We start from the raw sequence: 21,538 nt of genomic DNA, 5'->3' as shown, positions 1-21,538 counted from the left end.
AATACAGAAATATTTAATCACAGGAACAAATAAATACAAAATAAAAAAATGCATAAATAAAATAAAGCTAAAGAAATGAATAGATGTCAAGAAAGAAGGAAATGTTAAAGAAGTACAAGAATAAAGACATAAATTATTAAATCCAGTAATAAATAAATACAAAAATAAATGCACAAATAACATAAAGAGGAAAAAATGAAGGAAAGAAGGGAATAAATTATACAGGTATAAATACAAATATAGAATAAAAGTGCATAAATAAATATAGAAGTGTAGATAGTGTATATGTATATATATATACACACACTATCTGCCCGTTTACATATGTATATATATGAATGTATACTGTATGCATGTATTTATTATGTATGTGTATGTATTTCTGTTTATTTAAACATTTCCTTATAAACTTTTTAAATTTATTATTGTGCATTTATTTATGCATGCAATTGTTAAATTATGAATGTATTTATTCATACACACATATTTACTTATTTCTGCATTTTTATATTTTTATTTGGTCATTTATTTCTTTTTCATTCATTCATGGATATTTAGGTAATTTTTCCCACATACTTTAGCTTAATGTATCTCTTCACCTCTTTGTTGTGTTTCAGGATAACTTTCAGAAGCTGATGCAGATTCAGTACAGTCTCAACGGTCACCACGAGATCGTTCAGCCGGGCAGGGTGAGTCATTCCCGTGTTTTGTAAAGGTACAGATTAATTTTGGGAGAAAATTTACACGGTAGTATAATCTCTCAGAGGACTGCCAAATACCAGTTACTGATATTTCAAACAGCATTCATTTGCTTCTGTTTTGTGTATTGATTATTTTAAACTTTTTAAATCTGTCATTTAAGGTTATTATTCAGCCACTGGACTCCACATACTGATGTTTTTTGGTTTTTAAGCGGCCCATTTTAGAGCAAACGTGTCTGTATTTGCAGGTGTTTCTGAAGGAGGGAACTCTAATGAAGCTGTCCAGGAAAGTCATGCAGCCACGGATGTTTTTTCTGGTGAGAAATAAATTAAAAATCCAGTTTACGTTATGCTTTCACATCTGTCTTTCCACTCTAAATGGATAATATTTACATGTATGTTTACATTTTTTGTCACTTGTAAATTTATCTTAATGTTTTTTCGTTTTGCGTCTGTGTCTCTTCAGTTTAATGATGCACTCATGTACACCACTCCAGTCCAGTCCGGCCAGTATAAACTCAACAGTGTCCTCTCTCTGGCCGGCATGAAGGTTAGCGACACGCTGAAAATACACTCATTTTTTATTTTAATCCTTTTTTTTCATTTCTTGTATGTTCTCAATGTGATTTTTTGACTTTTTTACTGTCTTTTCTTGTCTGTGTCTCCTGGTTAAGACTTTTTTTCTCATGTTAGAGGATGATTTTGTTTCTTTGATATTCGATGATGTATTTATTTTTGATATTTAATAACATTTTGCCATTTTATCTGTTTTTTTCTGTTTGTTACGAATGTACAAGTGTTCTTACACACTAAAACATGGTCTCTATTGAATTATTTAGCACAAATTGCAGCACAAATGTGAACATTGCTCATGCATTTGAAATGGTGCACAGTCTCTGCTGGTGATCTGTTATTTATGTGTTTCTGTGTGTGTTTTTCCAGGTGAGCAAACCCAGCCAGGAGGCTTATCAGAACGAGCTCAACATCGAAAGCGTGGAGCGCTCCTTCATCCTGTCTGCCAGGTCAGCTCTCAGTGATTATCAGCACGTAATGAGCAGTAAACATTTACGCATTCAATCTGTCGTTTTGGCTGCAGCTGAAGGTCCTGATGTGTTCTGTGTTTGCAGCTCAGCGACAGAGCGAGACGAGTGGCTGGAGGCCATCGCCAAGGCGATAGACGATTACACGAAGAAGAAAATAACCTTCATATCAAGTCGAAGTCAGGAGGAGGTAAAACAATGAGTCTGGGTCTTCAAAAATTGATGGAGTTCTTCTGTGCAGCTCGGCTGAGACGTGTACATTGTCGGCGTGATTTAAAATTTAGAGAAAGTGAAATAACCCAAAGTCCAATTCGAAATCTGGTTGGAGACAATAAATTATACAAGGAACTCATTTTTAATATAAATCCAATAACAATACACACATTAGATATGAGGTTTAAAGTATTGGAAATGTATATGATTCAAAATTAGGCAAATATTTTAAAATGGGTAGCTTAATAAGGAAATTTTAAGTATTTAAGCAATGGGCAATAAAAGGAATAAGAGCTTGCTGTGGGGAGCTGGAGAGTTTTTTAAAATCTGAGTGGAAAACATGAAATGCATGAATTTTATAGATACCTTCAGCTATGGGACTTTTACAAAAGAGAAATCAGATTCTTCCAAGGAGGTGGGTGGTGTTATCCAAATTCTGATCACAGCATTTTAGGAAATTAACATAAGTTAGTGATATATCAAGGATTTAACTCTAATGACAAACATTCAACTAAATATATCAAGGTGAAATGGGAAAAAGAAATCAATGAAGACATTTTAGACGAAGATTAGCATAATATGTGCAAGATAAACCATTCATCCACTAATTCATGAACCTGCAGGAAATTCTGATTTATTTATTTTTTGTTACACCAAATCTGAAAAGTACGCAGCCGCACAGTCATCAGAAATGTTGTCTTTTGGTGCAGACCATTGTTATGATTCTTGGAAAACTGATCAGAAGTAATTGTATTGTAGGAAATGGTATGTGAGGAGCTAAAACAGATACTTAGACGGAGGGTCACCAGCAGATGCTCGTTGCTTTATTGTGCAAATTCTCTGAAGAAATTATTACTGCCAATGACAGAAATTGGATCAAAATACTGCTTGTAGCAAGCAAAAAAACAAAAAATTAGGATGTGTGGTAAGGAAACAGCACCAACGAAGGATTAACAACCGTGGGAGAAAACTCTTTATTGTAAAAGTTGACTCAGACTGAAACTACAAGAAGCACAAGTTGAAAGAAAACTGACTCAGTACGAGACTCAAAAAGACGAAACGGGACTATAAAAATAACCCACAGATGCATATAGACAGCTGTATTTTATAATTTCACTCTGTTTAACCCTCGATCTCTCTGGACTCAGGCGGAGTGTGTTGTCGACAGCGGGGCCCCGTTGGGTTCAAAGGCTCCCATCTGGATCCCAGACCTGAGGGCCACCATGTGCATGATCTGCACCTGCGAGTTCACCCTCACCTGGAGGAGGCATCACTGTCGCGCCTGTGGCAGGGTCAGTGCCGCTCCGATTACTCACACAACAGAGTTTAATGAACTTTATTCTCACGGCAGATACGTGTGTGTGTGTGTGTGTGTGTGTGTGTGTGTGTGTGTGTGTGTGTGTGTGTGTGTGTGTGTGTGTGTGTGTGTGTGTGAGACAGGTGGTGTGTCAGGCGTGCTCTGCCAATAAGTACTACCTGGAGTACTTGAAGAACCAGCCGGCTCGAGTGTGCGATCACTGCTTCGCGAAGCTGCAGGAGAACAGTAAGTAAACACAAATTTCACTTTCTGTCACTTTAAAAAAAACAACAGTGATTTTATCCCCTAACAAGTGCTGTGTGTGAATCGGTCTGCACAGATTAATCGGATATTCATCGCAATCCCAAATTTGGTGATTTTCTGTGATACTGACTTCTAAAATGGGTGTCAGCTCACAGAAAAGTGCTGCACATTTGAAATTTATTTGAACATGGAGCATAAAATGAAAACAAAAATCAAGCAAACAAAAAAACAACAAACAGCATCAAAGGACGAGAAAAGTTTAACGAAAATAGTCCACGCCCAATCGGAGTGGGAAGAAGTTGAGATTTATTATGTTATTATCCTGATTCCCAATATTGATGTTAATAATAATAATCACAATAATAATGTTATAATAATAATAAACTTTATTTATATAACACTTTTTAAAACAAAGTTACAAAGTGAAATCGAGACTGCAAACAGACAAAATGAAATCATCCATTCATCCGTCGTCATCTTCACTTATTTTTTTTAAGAATTTCAGATTTAGGAGAGAACAAATTATATGCAGAGAGTCAGGGGTTAACAGATTATCGGCCTGGCAGATTATTGGGGCTGATGTTTGCCGTTTTGCCGATTATCAGTATCTGCATTTTATTTTGATTTACTTTTTTTGTGCTTATTTTTTATGATCGCTGCTAAAAAAAAAAAAAAATTAAAAGCGCAAAGAAAGTGTCGGCATAGGAGGATCTTTTACTTTGCAAAAATCTTGGGGTGGTATTTTTATTTAATATATTTTTATTTTCACAAGATTTTCACTTGACTTCTTATAAAACCAAGTTTAAGAAAAATGACATAAATCTATCTTGTACCATGTAAAAACAAAGTTAGAGAGAGATAGAATAAAATGAAAAATAAATAAAAAGTCTATGTTGCAAAATCGTTCATACAGGCGACCACAACACCAAAAGTATGTTGTTCAGAAACAATCAAAAAGAAATTAAAAGGGATAAAAAAAAAGGAAAATTTATAATAATAAATAAATAACAAAGTACAAACAAACATCAATTATTCAGCATTTTCAAAGGCTCAGTGTGTATTTTCTGGGGTTAGGGGTCTCACAATCAAAACATTAATAAAAGACGGACTTTGATGATGTCGTGAAGTAGCGTGGAATCATGGGAGTTGTATTCATTGTTAAACAACTGTTGCTGCAGAAGAAAATCTTTCAGAAATCATGTTAATGGAAATAAAGTCCTGTTTAGTTGTTTCATTTTAAAGCCACGAGTACGATTATCTGAGCTAACAAATACTTTACAATAACAGAAATACGGAATATCGTCAGATTTATTCCTTAATGGTGGATTATTACTTGTGTTGGAGCCGTATAATTTTGGTCAATTTATCGAGTTTTTGTTTTTAGGTGATCGCTGTGCCTCAACATCAGTTTCTCCCATCAAATCTGGAGCTTTTTCCTTCACAAGAAAACAGAAGAAGATTCCTGCTGCACTAAAAGAGGCAAGAAAAATAATTAAAAAACACTCATGGGCTGCATCTGATGAGTACATTTTGGGGTAAGAAGCAGGTGAGTGAAGTGAGTTATTCTTTATTTGCTGTTTGTCCAGGTGTCCGCCAACACTGAGAACTCCTCCATGAGCGGCTACTTAAACCGATCAAAAGGCAACAAGAAGCAGTGGAAGAGGCTGTGGTTCGTCATCAAGAACAAAGTGCTGTACACCTACGCTGCCAGCGAGGTATCACACTGCGTGATTCTGCTGTTTCACTAAACTCTGTGTGGCTTTTTTTGGACTTTTTTTTGGTTGAGTAATGATTTTGTCCTCCAGGATGTTGCGGCGTTGGAGAGTCAGCCGCTGCTGGGTTTCTTCCTGCGGGAGGAGAAAAACGGGCCGGCTCAGAAGCTGCAGTTCAAGCTGTATCACAAAAACACGCTGTTTTACATCTTCAAAGCTGACGACATCCCCACCGCACAGAGGTACCTCGACTAAAATGACAAACGGCGCCTTATTTTAATCACAGTTTCCTTCCAGGCTGATTCGGTGACGTTTGTGGTTATTTTCACTGCTTGAGCAGCTAAGTTGTTGCCGGTTTGCAGGACAACCAAACAAATTCATGCTTTTTTTTTAATATATAAAGACGTCAGTTAATAATAGTTACATCTGTGACTTGATTTCATCCTGAACATAACGTGAGACGTTTAAACGCAACAGCAGGACAAAGTAAGGTTTGTACGACGGAGGATTAGAGCCTGTTAAAGTAAAACATGTTAGATTTTGAGAATAAAGGCATAATATAACGATTTTATTCTTGCAATAGAATGAGAAAAAAGTTGTAATATTTCGAGAATGAAGTCTAAGTTTTACGAGAAAAAAAGTCGTAATTTTATGAGAATGAATTGTAATATTGGTCGTAAAATTATGAGAAATAGTTGTAATATTTCGGGAATGAAGTCTAAGTTTTACAAGACAAAAATTGGAATTTTCTGAGAATTAACTTGCAATATTATGAGAGTAAATTAATCATTTTATGGAAAACTAATTATATCACAAAAACCCTAACCCTAACCCTAACCCCTAATTTTTACGAGAAAAAAAGTCATAATTTTATTTAAAAAAGTTGTAATATTAGTTGTAATATTATGAGAAAAAGTCTTAGCTTTAAGAGAAAAAAATTGGACATTTTGTGAGAATAAACTCATAATATTACGAGAATAAATTTGTAATTTTACAAGAAAAAAGTTGGAATTTTATGAGAATATACTTGAAATATTACGACAATAAATTCATAATTTTACAAGGAAAATTTCATAATTTTATGAGTATAATGTCATAATATTAGAAAATAAAGTTGCAGGATTTTGTATTACGGAAAAAAAAACATATTGCCAGCAAATTATAAAACAGGCGTGTGTGTGGCACGGCATTGGTCTCGTCGCAGAGGCTGCCTTTGCTCTCACACAGGGTTTTATTATGGTTTGATTTCATGATATAAAATTTAATATTACAGCTTTTAATTTTATGGAAGAATTTAAATTTTCATAATTTCAGGGCGATTGTCCACAACGTGGTTTCTAATTTCCTGTTTTGTGTCTTTTTGTCCTCAGATGGATCGAAGCCTTCCAGGAGGCGATGATTCTCGAACAGTGATTCGGTTTTGCAGCCGTGAAGTGACATCACAGCCCCGGAGCCAGTTGATCGACAACTCACGACCCCCGACTGATCCCAGGTCAGGGGTCACCAGCTCAGGAAGGACTCCGGACGGACTGTTAAACAGAAACCCCTCTGCAGAACGCCACATTACTGTACGTGAGGGAAACCAGCCTCTCCTTCACAAATTGTGTTTCTCTAACATCAGCTGACGCTCAGCGGAGGTCAGAGTTCAACGTTTGCCGCAGCTGTGGGTCAAAGTTCAAGTCCAGAAGTATGTGTGTGGAAGTGAGACGGAACAGGAATATTTAAAGCCCTCAAAAATCCTAAAAGTCGTGGATGATTTCAACTCCAGACGGATGAAGGAATCGCTGTTTGTGTGAAACAAAACACACAAAACTGTCCGCTTTCATTCAAACACTTTGACATCGTAGTTACAAATCTGTTTTTTTAAGGCAAAATCTAAACATAGAAATTTATAACACACACACTTTTTAAAATATTCAAAGTGAATCGTGGATGCAAAGTATCGCCGATGTCTGTTCAGGAGTTTAACGATGCAACAAGGTGGGATTTTACTGTGAAAATCCAGCTTCTACAGAGAAACAGGAAGTTGATGTTTTGCTCTTTGTAGGTCGATCTCTCTGGTTAAGAGATTTTACATTTTTAAATTAGAAAACAGTTAAATGATGAGTTAAAGAAACATCATCCTGGAGAAAACTGGAAATTCATGAATAATGTAGATATTTTTCATAAAATTAAAATGTATTTTTTGCCACATTAGAAACATTTAATGGGTAAAAATGTGTATATGGACGTTTCAGAGCAACATTGACCTTTTTTTTATATCAAAGCCGAGAGCTAATATTTATAAAATAGGAAGCTTTATTGTTTGAGAAGCACAGGCTGCCGCTTATTTTGGGAGTCAGGGTTTGTTCGGAGATATCAGTTATTCTTTTAAATTTAAAAGAGGACTTCTTACAGAAAAATGGGATTTTTTTATGGGCAAATACTGTGGAAAGTGAACTATATTTCTAAGGAAATGCTCAAAAGAAAGAAAACATTTTGGATTTTGATGCTTGTTTTTGTAGACGTGCCTTTATATCTCCTGTTTTGAGATGAATTGCAATAATATAGGTGCTCTGTTTAAAAACTTTTCACTAAATAAGATTTAAGCATCCAGTTTGCATGACTACTCAGTAGCCCCTTTTACACGGCGCCTTCAAGGCGGGAATTTCACGCTGTTATGCCGCCTCCGCATAAAAGGTACAATCGTGGAATGGGGGGACAGAGTTGTCTTGACTTTAAGCCACTAAACGAGGTAGTAACGGTGCCGAAACAATGTCGAAATGATATAAACAGGACAGCCGGCAGGACGTTGGGGACATTTTGACCACATGTTATGCGTGAAGTCCTTCGCTGGGGATTAAAAAGGTGTCCAATAGCAGTTAGCAGCTAACTCAAGAAGATGAACATTGTCTGTAAATGTTCGGAAAATGGTTACAAAAAATGAGATTTGAGAGCCATTTAAAAAAAAGACAGAAAATAATGGTTATTGCATTATTTTTTCGGGTTGTACGTTCATATGTACAGCCGTATGTCTGTTCTGAAAGCGATAACTCTTGAACACCCCACAGGAAATTTCTTTAAGTTTAGCACAAACATCCAATTGGTATTAAGGATGAACTGATTAGATTTTGGTGGTCAAAGGTCAAGGTCACCGCGGCCTTGTCTTTATTATTCCTGGGCAATGCAATATCTCAAAAACATCCTGAGATTTTTTTTTAACTTGGCACAAGCCTTCACTTGAACTCAAGGATGAACTAATATGTTTTTTGTGGTCATAGGTCAAAGGTCAAGGTAATCTGTCTCATTCTTGTAAGTGTATTAGCTCATGGGAATTTATTCCAATTTGGCAAAAATGTTCAAGTAGACTGAAGGATGATGGTGGTCAAAGGTCAAGGTCACTGTGACTGTCCTTCTCATTCTCGTGAACATGATATCTGAGGATGTCCTTGAAGGAATTTCATCAAATTTGACACGTTCGCTTGGACTCAGCGATGAGATAATTAGAATTCAGTATTTAAAGGTCAAGGTCACTGATACCTTGCATTCATCTCATTCTTGTGAAAGCTATAACTCAAGAACACCTTTAGGGAATTTCTTCAAATTTGACACAAACATTCACTTGGACTCAAGGATGAACTCATTAGATTTTGGTGGTCATAGGTGAAGATCACTGTGGGCTTGTCTAGTCTCATTTTTTTGTGAAATATCTCAAGAACACCTTTAGGGAATTTCTTCAAATTTGACACAAACATTCACTTGGACCCAGTGATGAGATGACTAGAATTTGGTGCTTAAAGGTAAAGGTCACTGTGACCTTACATCCGTCTCGTTCTTGTGAATGCAATATCAGAAGATGTCCTTGAGGTAGTTTCCTAAAATTTGGCACAAATATCCACTTGGACTGAAGTGAATTGATTAGTATCTGGCGATCAAAGGTCAAGGTCACGGTGACTTCAAACGGTGACCACATAAGACATCAATGTCTGTTTTTATAGACATTGATTTAAACTTTAAGTGCAACCTGACTGGTGTGCTGAGGAATGTAACTGCGGTATTTTTAGTTATAGTTTATAAATCACTGCCTTTGTGTGTGTTATATGTCACATTAGGGGTGGACACTGTTGTGTCAAACTTCATGCCCGTCACGCCTCTTTTGCTTCCGTGATGCCAGCATGCTGTCTTAAATCACACACAGAATCAGGGTGATGCCACCTGCGTTTTACTCTAAATAAAAAAGCACAGGCGACATAAAGTCGGGACTTTGTAGTGGCCCTATCGCGTGATCTTTGTGTAAAAGGGGCTACTGTGGAGCCAGGGTACTCGAGGTTTGTAGTTTTAAGCGTTTTTCAAGTCTGTTTTTTCTTGGTTAGATTGCCATAAGTTGCACTACTCCATTAAAACAAACTCCACAGTGGGACAAACCCAAATCCTGCTTTTCTTTAGTGAAGGAATAACATGTTAAATTCTGTCATTGTAGCTCACTGGTTGCTCAAACAGTTTCACGTGTGCCTCGTTCCGATGTGTGTTAGCGAGGAGCCGCCAGGCACACGTTTGTTCATGATTGTACATTAACAGCGACATTTTGTAAACATCTATCAGAGTTCTCCTATAAACAATGATTCTAAACTGTCAGGCAACAGTTTTTAATAAAATATGTATAAATATACACGTTGTCCTCCTGTATTCATTTCATGATTTGTCACTTCGAAGGATGAAAAGCAGCGAGCCGCGCGCAAAACCACTGTCACCGCGTAATTGCAGAGCGCAGACAGATGCATGTTGGAGGCAATAGTTCAGCTTTTTATTATTTGCATCAATCGTCTGGGTCTCGCTTTGAAGAGGCGATTAAAGCGCTGGTCTGAGAGATAAGACATTTTTTATGAGTGACTCACGATGCCAGAGCTCTGAATTTAATTTTATGCTCTATTTCCCCTCGAATCTCTCTTAGCTGTGACCTCGAGATCCACCCTCTCGGGCAGCGGAGGAATCTCGTCTGTGTAACTGTCCTTTAATTAAAACGAGTTCAAGTCTGTGTCAGCAGACATCGGCTCGAGCATCATGCTAAATACTCCAGGGTCCTTGCTGAATTTAGATTTATTTTTCATTTATTGGTGAACAGGTTTTGTGTGTTAAAGATTTGAAAATGTAAAATAATTACACTGTAAAAAAAAAAAAAAGAAAAAAAAGGAAAAATACTGGCAGCTGTGGTTGCCAGAATAAATCTGTAAAAAAATACAGTGAAGACTTAGAGAAAAACCAGTAAACTGTACAATTTAAAACTGTTGTAATTCAACTGTAAAACTGATGAAATTACAAGAAGACAAAAATAAAATTTCTGCAATTCCATCAATTTATGTGTAAAAACCCTCAAATTAAATTAACAATTTAAAATTTACATATTACAAAATTTAATTATTTTCTAATGCTTTTAATGTAGCTGTTATGGGCAGGTAAAATAACCATTTTTTGTCAGTGTCCTAATATTTATGACAATTTTTTTGTTATTAACTTGTGTTGTTGGATGTTTTAAAATCCATTGTAAAATCCATTTGTAGGTTACATATTTATCTAAATCATAACTATATATATATGTGTGTGTGTGTGTGTGTGTGTGTGTGTGTGTGTGTATGTAGTTGTTCAAGTGCTACTGTTAGTTATTTGCATATTTTTTTCTTTTTTATTGCTCTTTTTAACCTTTTTTGTTTGTTTGTTTTAATTTTATTCTATTCTCTTTTATTATATGTTAAGTGCCTTCTTTTGTATATATATTTACATTATTTTCTATTCTATTACTATATGCTATTCTATTATATTATATAAAATATACCATACACATTTTGTTTTCTTATCTGTATGTGGAACTAATCTGTAGGTTCACAGCCTGGGGTTGGTGGCGGACCTGTTTTTAATGCGCAACAGTCCGTCTCAGTAAATCTTCCGTCTCAAGATGGCGGAGTATGCGAATCTCCTCCGAAGGGCTTGGGGACAAATATCAGGTCACGGAGGAGTCCGAGGTTTTCTCACTCAGTTCTTCAGGTCGGTTTCTTCTCCTCGTTTGTTTTGTTTGTTAGAGTCGCAGCTGATGACGGAGAGAGCTCCGGAAAGACGTTTGACCCGAGTCTTTGTGCTCGGAGCGCAGTTAGCATGTTGACAGCTAAATTTAAAGCAGCAGGCTAACGGGGTTTGGTTCTAATGCGAACGTTAATGTAAACATGTGTGTTAATGTCATCTTACACCAAACTGCATTCATAAAACTCTTCATTTAAGTTTGTGTTCAGCAACACAAGTTTTCTCGATTTAAATCGACTAAAGGTCAAGACGGAGTAAACTATTGATAAATTCGGCTCATTACAGAGGAGGACTAGGGCTATGTTATAAAATATTTTAACCCCATAAAACCTGAGCAAATTCGCTTGATATTTTTTTAAAAGTATGAGAAGGAGGCAATAAGCAATTTAAGACGTGGCTCAAAAAATAGCAAGAAATTAGAAAAAAAGTTAATAGGATGACTTTGTTATAATTAAATTAAAACATTGCACTCGTGATATTATTACTTCTTTCGAAACTGCAACATTATTCGTGTAATATTATGACCTTTTTTGTTTTTTAGGTATTATGAGTCTATTATTATAATGTTATGACTTATTTAATGAAATCATGAAGTCGTTGTAGGTCATCACACTGTGTTTATTTGAGCAACATGTCAGCTTGTATATTGGGTTCACAGCGCTTGTTTAAAGTGGATTTTTTTGTCTTGGTGCCGTCCGCCTGACTATCATTTCATTGGCAGGGTGAACGATATTAAGACAGGAGCCCTGGTTGGCGTGGACAAATATGGAAACAAATACTACGAGGACACGAAGCACTACTTCTTCGGTAAGTCCATTTTTCTATATGTGCCTGATCTTAAGCCCCGAGCAGAACATTTGCAGTAAAACATTATTGTTTTCTGGAGGATTTTGCACAGGATGTTCAGATTTGGGTGCTCTTTTATACCAAAGCTGCTGCAGAGAAATGACAGTTGTGTAGTTTGGAAAAAAAACTCTTGTCTGTGTTGAAACTGTGTTCAGGACGTCACCGCTGGGTGATCTACACCACAGAGATGAACGGGAAGAACACCATGTGGGAGGTGGACGGCAGCATGGTTCCTGCTGAATGGTACGACCTGCAGTTTCTTATAGGATTGATACAGCATTGAAAATTTGCGCTTTATGTTTTTGGGTAAAATTGGCACATCTGCTATTCACCTTTAAAATGAGTTCTTTTGGTTGTAGTAAGTTCAGCACGTAATACCAACTTCCTCTTTAGATATGCATTAACTGAACTGAGGAACATAATCTTTAAATTCGTCCTTCAGTTGGTATTTTCTGTAAGTAGTGACGTAACGTACCTTTGATGTGCGTGTCAGGTTATGTTTTTTTTCATTTTCTCCCTGTGTTTTTCTCCCCCTCTGTGTTTGCCAGATAGAAGTTATCATGTTTGAGTAGAGTTTGAATCTGAATAACGCCGCGCAGGTGGGGCCAAATAATGAATGTTTTGACAGAGTGATTTAACATGTATGGTCATGAATCACAAAGTTACTGAACAGATGCCCCACCAATACTTCAACAATGAGCTGCATTTTTGAGGTGGTGAAACTGACACGAGAAGCTTAGGGCGTTCAATCCTTTTAGTTTAGCTGTTGTGAAAGTAGAGCATGGCACTTTTTTATTTTTTCAAACAAATTGTCCCAAGGGCCAACCGAATTGTCATTGAAATGATTGTTACATGTTGGCAGACCACCTAGAATAACATAATATTTGTTTTTTACATTTTAAACCGTCTGTCGTCATGTGACCTTAAAAGTCATGGAAGAGTTTTAAAACTTCGCCCATGAAATTGTGTGGGAACTCTGCATACAAACCATTATTGTTTGTCTTTCCACTGTCCCAACAGTGTCTAACTCTCCGGCTCTATACACGCTGAAATGACGGTTTATTTAAATGAAGTCTGGTGGCAAAGGCCCTTTCAGGGCTGTTTCTGGTGTGACAAAAGGATTTTGAGCTTAAACAAAATGGTCTATCTCTGTCGTGATCATTTCCATAAAGTTTTCAGACACGTACTATAACAATCTGAGCCGTCAGTGACAAAAACAAACACTTTTAGTGGATGCACATTGACGCTGTGAACCCTGAGCGGTTACACTGCAGCCTTTTTCACCGCCGCTCAATACTTGATCAATTACAAAAACTTTTGTTCGCATCAGTCACTTAGACACAAAACCTTGGTGAAAATGTTCCAGGTTGAAACATACAGAAGTCACCTTTTTAAGCCAGCAACATCCTTCTGTTCGCTCTTCAGGCACCGCTGGCTGCACTGTATGACAGACGACCCCCCCACCACACATCCTCCAGACCCAAAGAAGTTCCTCGCCGAGGTCCACCAGTTGAACGTGAGCGGCAGCTCGCAGCAGTACGTGCCGTACTCCACCACCCGCAAGAAGATCCACGAGTGGGTTCCACCCAAAGCCGGAGCTCAGTGAACTCCGACTGCACGTTTGTAAATTATGGTTCTCGCCAACACGTCCCGAATAAAATCTCTATACAGACATGGTTCTCACTTAAGACTTTTTTTTTAAAAACAAAATTAGTCATCTGCACAGATTGAGAAGAACCAATTTGTGGTGGATAAATAAGAATAGACTTTATTTATATAGCACCTTAAACGCATTTAAAACACATGAAGAATGAAAGAAAATGACATAAAATGTCAACAAAATAAAAGATAAAATACAAGAAGGCATAAACAAGATAATAAATGAGTATTCAAATCAATAAAATAGCTCATAAAATCTGATAAAATCCAAAAAGATTATTATTATAATCCTGAATAAAAGCATAAAACCCTCACATTTCACATTTGTTCCTGACGACTAAAACAATGAACTAATTATCCTAAAAATCAAAAAAAATCCTACAAGTCAATCAAGCTCTGACTGTCCACTCACTGAAAATGCGTTTTTGTCAGCACTATATTTCAGTACGCTGCTGGTTTAAAGACAGACGTTTGTCGAAATGAGCAGCAGAGACAGTGAGCTTACAGCAGTGTGTCTGTGTTACACGGTATTAACTGGAGGATTATGCTGAGCCGAGGCAAAGTTGCAGCGTGCAGCATTTCACACTGAGGTGTGCAGAGACTCTCCAGAGCTGACGGGTCACGCTGTGTTAAAGTGACGGGACGTTCGACACACACTCATGATGACTCTGTCAGAGTCCCTGTGAAACTCCTGCCAGGAGCAGAAGGAGAGGTCTGTATGTTTATTATTATTTACACTTTTTGGATTTTGCAGGTTGATATTTGAGCCTTTTCCCTTTGTTGATGTATGTTAGATTCAGTACACTGAGCTTAACTTGCAATCTGATACAACAGTCCTGCAGTAAATCCACCTTTTTTATGAATGTTTTAATGTTTGAAGAGAGTAAGGTTCTGATTTAACTTTGTGATTATGTAGAAGGATGTAGTTTTTGATGTCGTTAAATTACGTTGCAAAGGTATGTATAATATTTTGTTCCACCTCACTTCTCAAAATGACCAAAACTTAAATCATAAATGCTAAGATTTATTACAGGACTGTTTTTTTTTTATGGAAGCCTATTTCTGTCAGTGTTAAGTTATTATGATAATAATTTAAAAACAACCTTTCTCAAACCAATGACTTAGTATTTCAAAGAAGAAAAAGCAAAGATGTAACTAATTATGCTGATAAAGTCTGGGGAACCTGTTGTTGTTGCAATCATGGTTAATTATTGTTATTAGTAACACCTGTGCTTTTTTCTGCTAACCTTAAAAAAATATTCTCATAAATGCCCAAAGTGAGGGGGTGCCTAACTGATAAGGTCTTGAATCATACATTTAAAGGAATATATTGAAATTATTTTCATTTTTATGTATTTGGCTTTTTTCTTTTTTAAAATTGCATGAAAAAACCACCACCAACACTAAAATTATTTTTTCAAGTTGTATTTATTTAATTTATTTTGGGAGGTGGCCTAATTAAATTTGTAGATGTATTAAAATTGTTTTTCTTGTTTTGTATGCAAAATAACTTCTAAATCCTCCTTCTTTAAAAAGGGTGAACACATTGGGTAAGTATTAGTATAAGTATAGTAACTTTTTTCAACATTTTTTTTCTTTGGCCAAATTTTGGCAAAGATGTTCCTAAATTCAGGTCCAGCTGTTGTGTGTGTTCAGTGCGGCGCTAATTAGCAAATATTAGCACTAGCATTGCTCATTAGCATTTTTAGCATGTAGTTGTCTGCATCATCCAGTGTGAGTGTATTAGAATGCTAACGTTAGCATCAAGCTAGCGGCTAAACACAGAGCCGCTGGCCGTCTTTTTAAGTGTTATTCAAAATCAAAACTTTGATTTTAAGTATTTGTCGCTGTAGTTATTGTTTGTTACTGTTTTTGGCCAAATATCTACAAAGCAAACGACATTCTTCCTCTCATTCAGTGCGGTGCTAATTAGCAAGCATTAGCATGCTAACTTTGCATCATCCACGGTGAGTGTATTAGCATGCTAACGTTATCATCTAGCTAGCGGCTAAATACGGAGCCGTTAGCCGTCTTTAAGTGTGTATTTTTAAATATTTGTTACCGCTGTTAAATACGTTTCTAGAGTGTTTTTGTGTAAAATAATGTAAATCGTGTATTTTTTGTCTCGCTGTAATGTTATTTTATTTGTTTTGCTGTAACAGTAATAGCAAACAATATTTCCCCTTGAAATGCAGCAGGGTAAAGTTAAGTAAAAGTATAAAATGGCATTGAAGAAAATACACAGTTAAAGTACATGTACCTTAAATTTGTAAGTGGTAGTTAGTTATATTCCACCACTACTTAATACCTTTATTTTGAAGTGAGCATATTGTGATTATGATACTTTTATATTTAGTAAGTAAATTTACTAAAGTACTGTACTAAACTATGAATTTACTTTAATATTTTCTTTTAATTTCAGAGGGAAATATTGTACTTTTTACTTCACTACTTTTATCTAAAAGCATTAGTTACTTTACAAATTAAGATTTTTGCATGGAAATTGTAAGAGGAGTGTATAAATATGTTTTGTTATGAATTTAACTACCAACTAATTAATTAAAACTATTGTGAGTTTTGGTGGGTGTTATTTTCAATTTTGTTTATAAGTTTGAGGTTTTTCCCTCATTTTGAGTTTTAAATGTTTTATTTATTTTTTTGATACATTTTTAATTCATTTTAAATAACATAGTTTTCTAAGTTATTTTAAAGAAGTTAGGTTTTCTTAGGTGTTTTTATTTAATTTGATTTTTTCCCACAGTGTGGTATTTAATTTAAGGATCTGAATACTGAATACTTCCTCTGCTACTGACAATAAGTACACTGTGGTACTAAATGGCTACTTTCACTGATGTGATTGCTTCTTACTTTTGTATTTCGGCTGTTGAGACTATTATTTTCTCTTTGGTTTTTAGGGATCTGGAGCTGCTAAATGAGGAGATTCACAGTTTCGTCACTTTTACTACGAGGAGATGGTTTGGAGGAGGAAGAAGAAGAAAGTCTGCTCACTGTAAGCTTCAGCACACACCGTGTCTGTAATAATGTTTAATATCCAAGAGGGGGCATTGTTCATTTTCATTCATGTCCTGTGAGTCAGCCCTGTCACTGTACCACCACAAGTCAGAGAGCATGAAAAAGGCTCATGGCATCCTCTCGAGTCAGCATTTCAGCGTACAACAATCCTCTCCCGTCTCAATTTAGAAACCAGAGGAGACTTTGCTCGGAGAATTGAGGCGGCATCTGATCCAAATCCTTGAAATTAATTAAGAAAAATGAGCCATCAGTGCTTTAACTGATGACTGTAAGCCTGAGTGGCATTTAAATTTGTGCTCAATGAGCAGTTCGTTTGTTGCTGATAGCTATTGTCTGATTCGTCCTCTGCAAAATGGAGCAGATAATCTCTCTCAGACGTTACAAGTGCTGATGCAGCAGGATGATGGAGCTGCTCGTGATGCCAGCTGGGCACCAGAAAGATGCTAATGAGGGACGTCTTGATGTCCACTCCATGTCTGGCCCTCCTTCCTCTTCCTTTGTCCCTCTTGCCAACTCCTGACATATCTCTCGTCTGTATTCGTAGTACATCACATCCTCCTCCTCCTCGATCCTCCACCTCCTCTTTTTAACCCTTTGAAATCTAGAACATCACTTTTCTGCCAAAAGGGCACCAAGTAACTTTACAAGGGATGTCTCACAAATTACAAGAAATTAAAAAAAAGGGGGAAAATTTGTCTTGAAGAGAGAGGGAGAGAGAAAGAAAGAAAAAAAAGATTGGAAGATAAAAATACTAAAAAAAAATAGGTGAGATGTCCAAAAAACTATATTGATAATTATTGTCAAAATAATAATAATTCTAAACTTTTTTAGTGTATATATTTATTCATAATTTGATATTGATTTATATATTTATATCTCTTTTATATGTTCCATGTTTGTTGTTTCAAATTTATTTATAATAAGTTTTTTTTTTTTTTCTGAATTGCAGGTAATTTTTTTGTAACTTGTAACTGCTTCCTGAGTTTTTCCTGAACAATTTTGCTCAATTTTTAAATGGTTAAGAGCACCGATTTTTTCTTTTTTACTCTCTCTCCCTGTCCTCTCACTCATGCATTAATCATGCCAGACTTCCTCCCCTTGCGTCGATTTGAGTGTAAGGTTCATGTATTTCTAGGTTTCCCTGTTTTTATGTCTATGTCTTAGTTTTTTTGGCCTCCCTCTGAGCATTTTAGCTGTAAAAATACAGGTGTCCCAGTTCTGTCCACTTCCCATGTGTGTCTCTGGGTGAAGCTCAGAGCTAAACGGAGGAAAAGTCCAGCTCATGTCTCTCAAACTGTTGTGCTGTTATTTTGTTGACTGTAATTGGAGGTGGAGGTGACCAGCGAGGTCTTTTTCCTTCTTCTGGCTGTAGATGGAGCACTATGTTTTTTTATGAGGTGATAATCCTTTTTCATGGGAGGCATTTTGGCATCTCCCAGCAGGAAAAAGCGCAGGTGTTTTTTATTATGTTAATTATGGCTGGATTACATGTTGGTGCTACAGTTGAGGTTAATTAATGTCATTAGTAACACCTGTTTTTTCTTTTTCTGCAAACAAGTCCTATTGCGAAAAAGGTCACTATGTCTTAAAGTGGGCAGTAATTAATATGAATGGAACGTAAACCATCTGTTAACAAACTAACATTAAAAAACTTCAAAAGATAACACTGAAAATCAACTGTCATGCAAAGACCAGAAGATTAAAAAGTTATTTAAGATGAAACTTTAGGGCTTAAAATAAGTGTCAAAGTACACTGGAGATCCGGAAATGTTGTTTATACTGCGTCTAGCTAAACATAAGCCCAAATAATATAAAATTACTAATTAAAATAAGACAAGGCAAGTGACATTTACAAGGCTTAAACAGTCTCGCATAATCAGCACTAGATAATCCAGCGCATACAAAAAATATTAAATGTAAGATATAAAAGCTTTTTCAGTGTATCAGGCTCTGGCCACCAATGGAAGAATGTAACTAAGTACATTTACTTACTTTGAGTACTGAGCTTAAAGGTCCAGTGTGTAGGATGTAGGAGCATCTGTTGGCAGAAATGGAATATAATTAGTGTGGATGCTTCTGCACTATGACACGAAATCCTTCACACTGGACCTTTAAGCACAAACTCAAGGTACTCGAGGGACTTTACATGAGTATATCCATTTTATGCAACTTGATACTTCTCAGAGGCAAATGTCGTACTTTTTGCCCTACATTTGTCTAACAATGTCAGTTACTTTTCAGATTGCAATTTTTTTCCCCCCTCCTGTCAGTGAAAACCACGTTTCTCCAGATGTGTTGATTTTGATTGTGATAATATGATGTGCTGTGAAAATTCTCCTACTTCTTTAGCTAATATAATATAAATATTTGTGGCCTCCACTCATCCAAGTTGAGTATCCTTGCTGTTGATTAAACCATCCAGCAGTTTATAAGCACAACTTCAAATATCATCAGAAGTAAAATGCAACATAAACGCAGCAGTAATATTTATCCAAAAACTTCTTTTATTAGGAAAACACTGACAGCAGGAATCATTTAAACTTTACTTTTTTGCTAATTCATACTTTTTTTTAAGCATGTAAGACTTCTACTTGTAGTGGAGTATTCAGGAGTACTTTTGCTTAAGTAAAGTATTACTAGTAGTACTGTTGCTGGCGGCACAGAAACATTTGTCAGCAGGATAAATGTTTTGTTAGTTTTGGACTCTTCAGCTGAATTGTAGATGAAAAACATTATTATGCTTTAGGTTGGCTAGATGACAAGAAACAACTCTGCTCCCACTCACACTTGTGAAGAATGTTTTTGAGCATGAGTGGGAGTGGGTGCAGAGTCCAGCCTTGGTCTCTCTCTCTCACACACACACACACACACACACACACACACACACACGGAGGCTGTTATCTGGCTCTGCAGATTATAAGTGCTGTCTCCGTCCTGTAGAGTGCGTTCACCCCTCGGGGAGCGAGTCCGGCAGGGGATTCCTGCACTAACTCAACATTCCCACACTCATTCATTCCCTTAAATCTCTCCTCTCCCTCTCTCTCCCTCCCTCACCGTCCGTCCCCATCTCTCCATCTTCCTGTCTGCTGCCTCCTGATTGGCAGTCGAGGTTGCTGTTACCGTGCCTAAGTGTGCCTGGGCCAGTGGAGGGTGGCTGATAGGGATCAAAAAAAAAATTTCCGGCTCGGGCTGCTTCATGCCTTTTAAGGTGGTCTTTTCCCAAGTGTATGAGAACAGCACAGAACAGGACGCACCCCCAGGACGAGGCAGCGTAGCAGAGGGAGATTTTGAGGTGCACAGCTAAGAAGACGCTGGTTTAGCTGCTGACACAGGAAGCAAAAATTTCACAATAAGAGAGTTGCACACATGATCAGATAGAGACATGTAAATATACTCCTCCTCCCTTCAGAGGGAAGTCCTAAAAGTACAAAGAGGCAGACAGAGCGCTCTGATGTGCGGGGGTCTGCTGAAGCTGCTGTGACATGCACTTTGACCCCAGGCTGTGAGGAAGAGAAGGCATGAGGAAGAACTACAGCGCTATCCCGCTCATCTATGTCACAGAGGTAGCGTTTGCACTTGTTTCGGCTTTAAATCTATCGCCTTATTGTTGAGTTTTGTGTCTGTTTGATGTGATAGAGAAACAAATCTGGTCTCTTGCTGTTTATAAAGGTTAAATGGAGTCAGGTGCAGCGTCGCAGTGAGTCACATACAATCAGCAGAGTTTTATTGCCCTTTTGAGCTCTGCATTTATGTGGATCACATGTTGGATCGAAAACTTTGTGTGCTTATTTATCGCAGAAATGTTCTTTGTTGCATACCGAGATTGTACATTTTGATAGCTTTGCAGACATTTTCCTGATTAGATATCAGGTTTTAAAGGCAGGACTGTGAAGACTGAGGTTGCTGTTACACTGTAAAATCTGGCAAGTTTATGTTAAAAAACCTAAAATGCAGGTAAATATACCTATTAGTCTCAATTTATATTTTACATAATATCTAAGTTTACTTAAAATGTTGTTATAGTCACTTACATTTCTGAAGTTGTTGCAACTTGAAAAATGACAAGTTTAATTAAATCAGTCTTTTTATGTTTCAGCAACTACAGTAAACAAAATTTACTGTGCTATGTATCCAGGGTTCCCACGCATCCTGAAATAGACTTAAAAGTAATTGAATTTATCTAAAAATGAGGCCTTAATTGGTATTAAATGACTTAAATCGATCTTTCAATAGTCATTAAAATAATCAGACATTGGAAGTAGGATTTCATGAATCATTTGTTCTGACATTGCATTGTAAAATCTCAAAATAATTGGTAGTATCTATTTTCTTATGAAATAATAAAAAAAAACTTCGGAAATTTGTCATGATGTAAATCCAAAAAGATATGTTTATGATAATATAATATGGTCATTGTCTTCCATCTGGTTGGTTCTAAAAAAGGTTGTTTTTTCCACATTTGATTTAAAGAATCATTAAAAAAATGCCATATTTTATGTTACAATAAACATCGTCCTTTATTTTTGTTGTTAGAAATTTGGGCTTAAACTTCAGTCCGAGAGGCATTAAAAAGGTCTTAAAAAGCCTTTAATATTACTTGTCTTAAGCTGCAGGAACCCTAATATCTGTACTCTGCTTGTTTCAGACTAGTCGCTCATATTTGCATTTTCTTTAAAATGTTAAAACAGAACTTGCAGATCTCCTAACTTCATCATTGGCAAA

The 21,538-nt window shown here is 36.5% G+C and overlaps 3 protein-coding genes across 4 annotated transcripts in view; all 3 read left to right on the top strand.

Annotated features, from left to right (window-relative positions):
* fgd6 (FYVE, RhoGEF and PH domain containing 6) overlaps nt 1–9,875 on the top strand; it is a 29,784-nt gene extending 19,909 nt beyond the window's left edge. The window contains exons 11-21 of the mRNA XM_088072617.1: nt 618–689; nt 950–1,018; nt 1,168–1,251; nt 1,644–1,723; nt 1,829–1,931; nt 3,103–3,246; nt 3,395–3,497; nt 4,900–4,994; nt 5,102–5,230; nt 5,321–5,469; nt 6,598–9,875. Of these exons, the coding sequence (XP_087928743.1) occupies nt 618–689; nt 950–1,018; nt 1,168–1,251; nt 1,644–1,723; nt 1,829–1,931; nt 3,103–3,246; nt 3,395–3,497; nt 4,900–4,994; nt 5,102–5,230; nt 5,321–5,469; nt 6,598–6,640 (1,071 nt within the window). The 3' untranslated portion in view covers nt 6,641–9,875. The remainder of the gene's footprint in view (nt 1–617; nt 690–949; nt 1,019–1,167; nt 1,252–1,643; nt 1,724–1,828; nt 1,932–3,102; nt 3,247–3,394; nt 3,498–4,899; nt 4,995–5,101; nt 5,231–5,320; nt 5,470–6,597) is intronic.
* Nucleotides 9,876–11,087: 1,212 nt separating this feature from the next.
* Nucleotides 11,088–13,796, top strand: ndufa12 (NADH:ubiquinone oxidoreductase subunit A12). The gene is made up of 4 exons (XM_042511665.2): nt 11,088–11,245; nt 12,000–12,085; nt 12,280–12,367; nt 13,550–13,796. The coding sequence occupies exons 1-4, from the start codon at nt 11,157–11,159 to the stop codon at nt 13,728–13,730; spliced, it is 444 nt and encodes a 147-aa protein (XP_042367599.1). The 5' UTR covers nt 11,088–11,156; the 3' UTR covers nt 13,731–13,796.
* Nucleotides 13,797–16,401: 2,605 nt separating this feature from the next.
* Nucleotides 16,402–21,538, top strand: part of tmcc3 (transmembrane and coiled-coil domain family 3) — a 57,833-nt gene continuing 52,696 nt past the window's right edge. The window contains exon 1 of one of the 2 annotated variants that reach the window (XM_088072672.1): nt 16,402–16,793. In XM_088072672.1, the coding sequence (XP_087928798.1) occupies nt 16,716–16,793 (78 nt within the window). In that variant the 5' untranslated portion in view covers nt 16,402–16,715. Of the gene's footprint in view, nt 16,794–20,122; nt 20,380–21,538 lie in introns of those variants that run through there. The other variant, XM_042511571.2, reaches the window with a different exon arrangement.

The sequence above is a fragment of the Plectropomus leopardus genome, chromosome 22 (genome assembly GCF_026936395.1).
Source record: "Plectropomus leopardus strain MGB_pleo_1.0 chromosome 22, ASM2693639v1, whole genome shotgun sequence".
Lineage (NCBI taxonomy): Eukaryota > Metazoa > Chordata > Actinopteri > Perciformes > Serranidae > Plectropomus > Plectropomus leopardus.
This window is presented reverse-complemented; position numbering and strand designations above follow the sequence as displayed.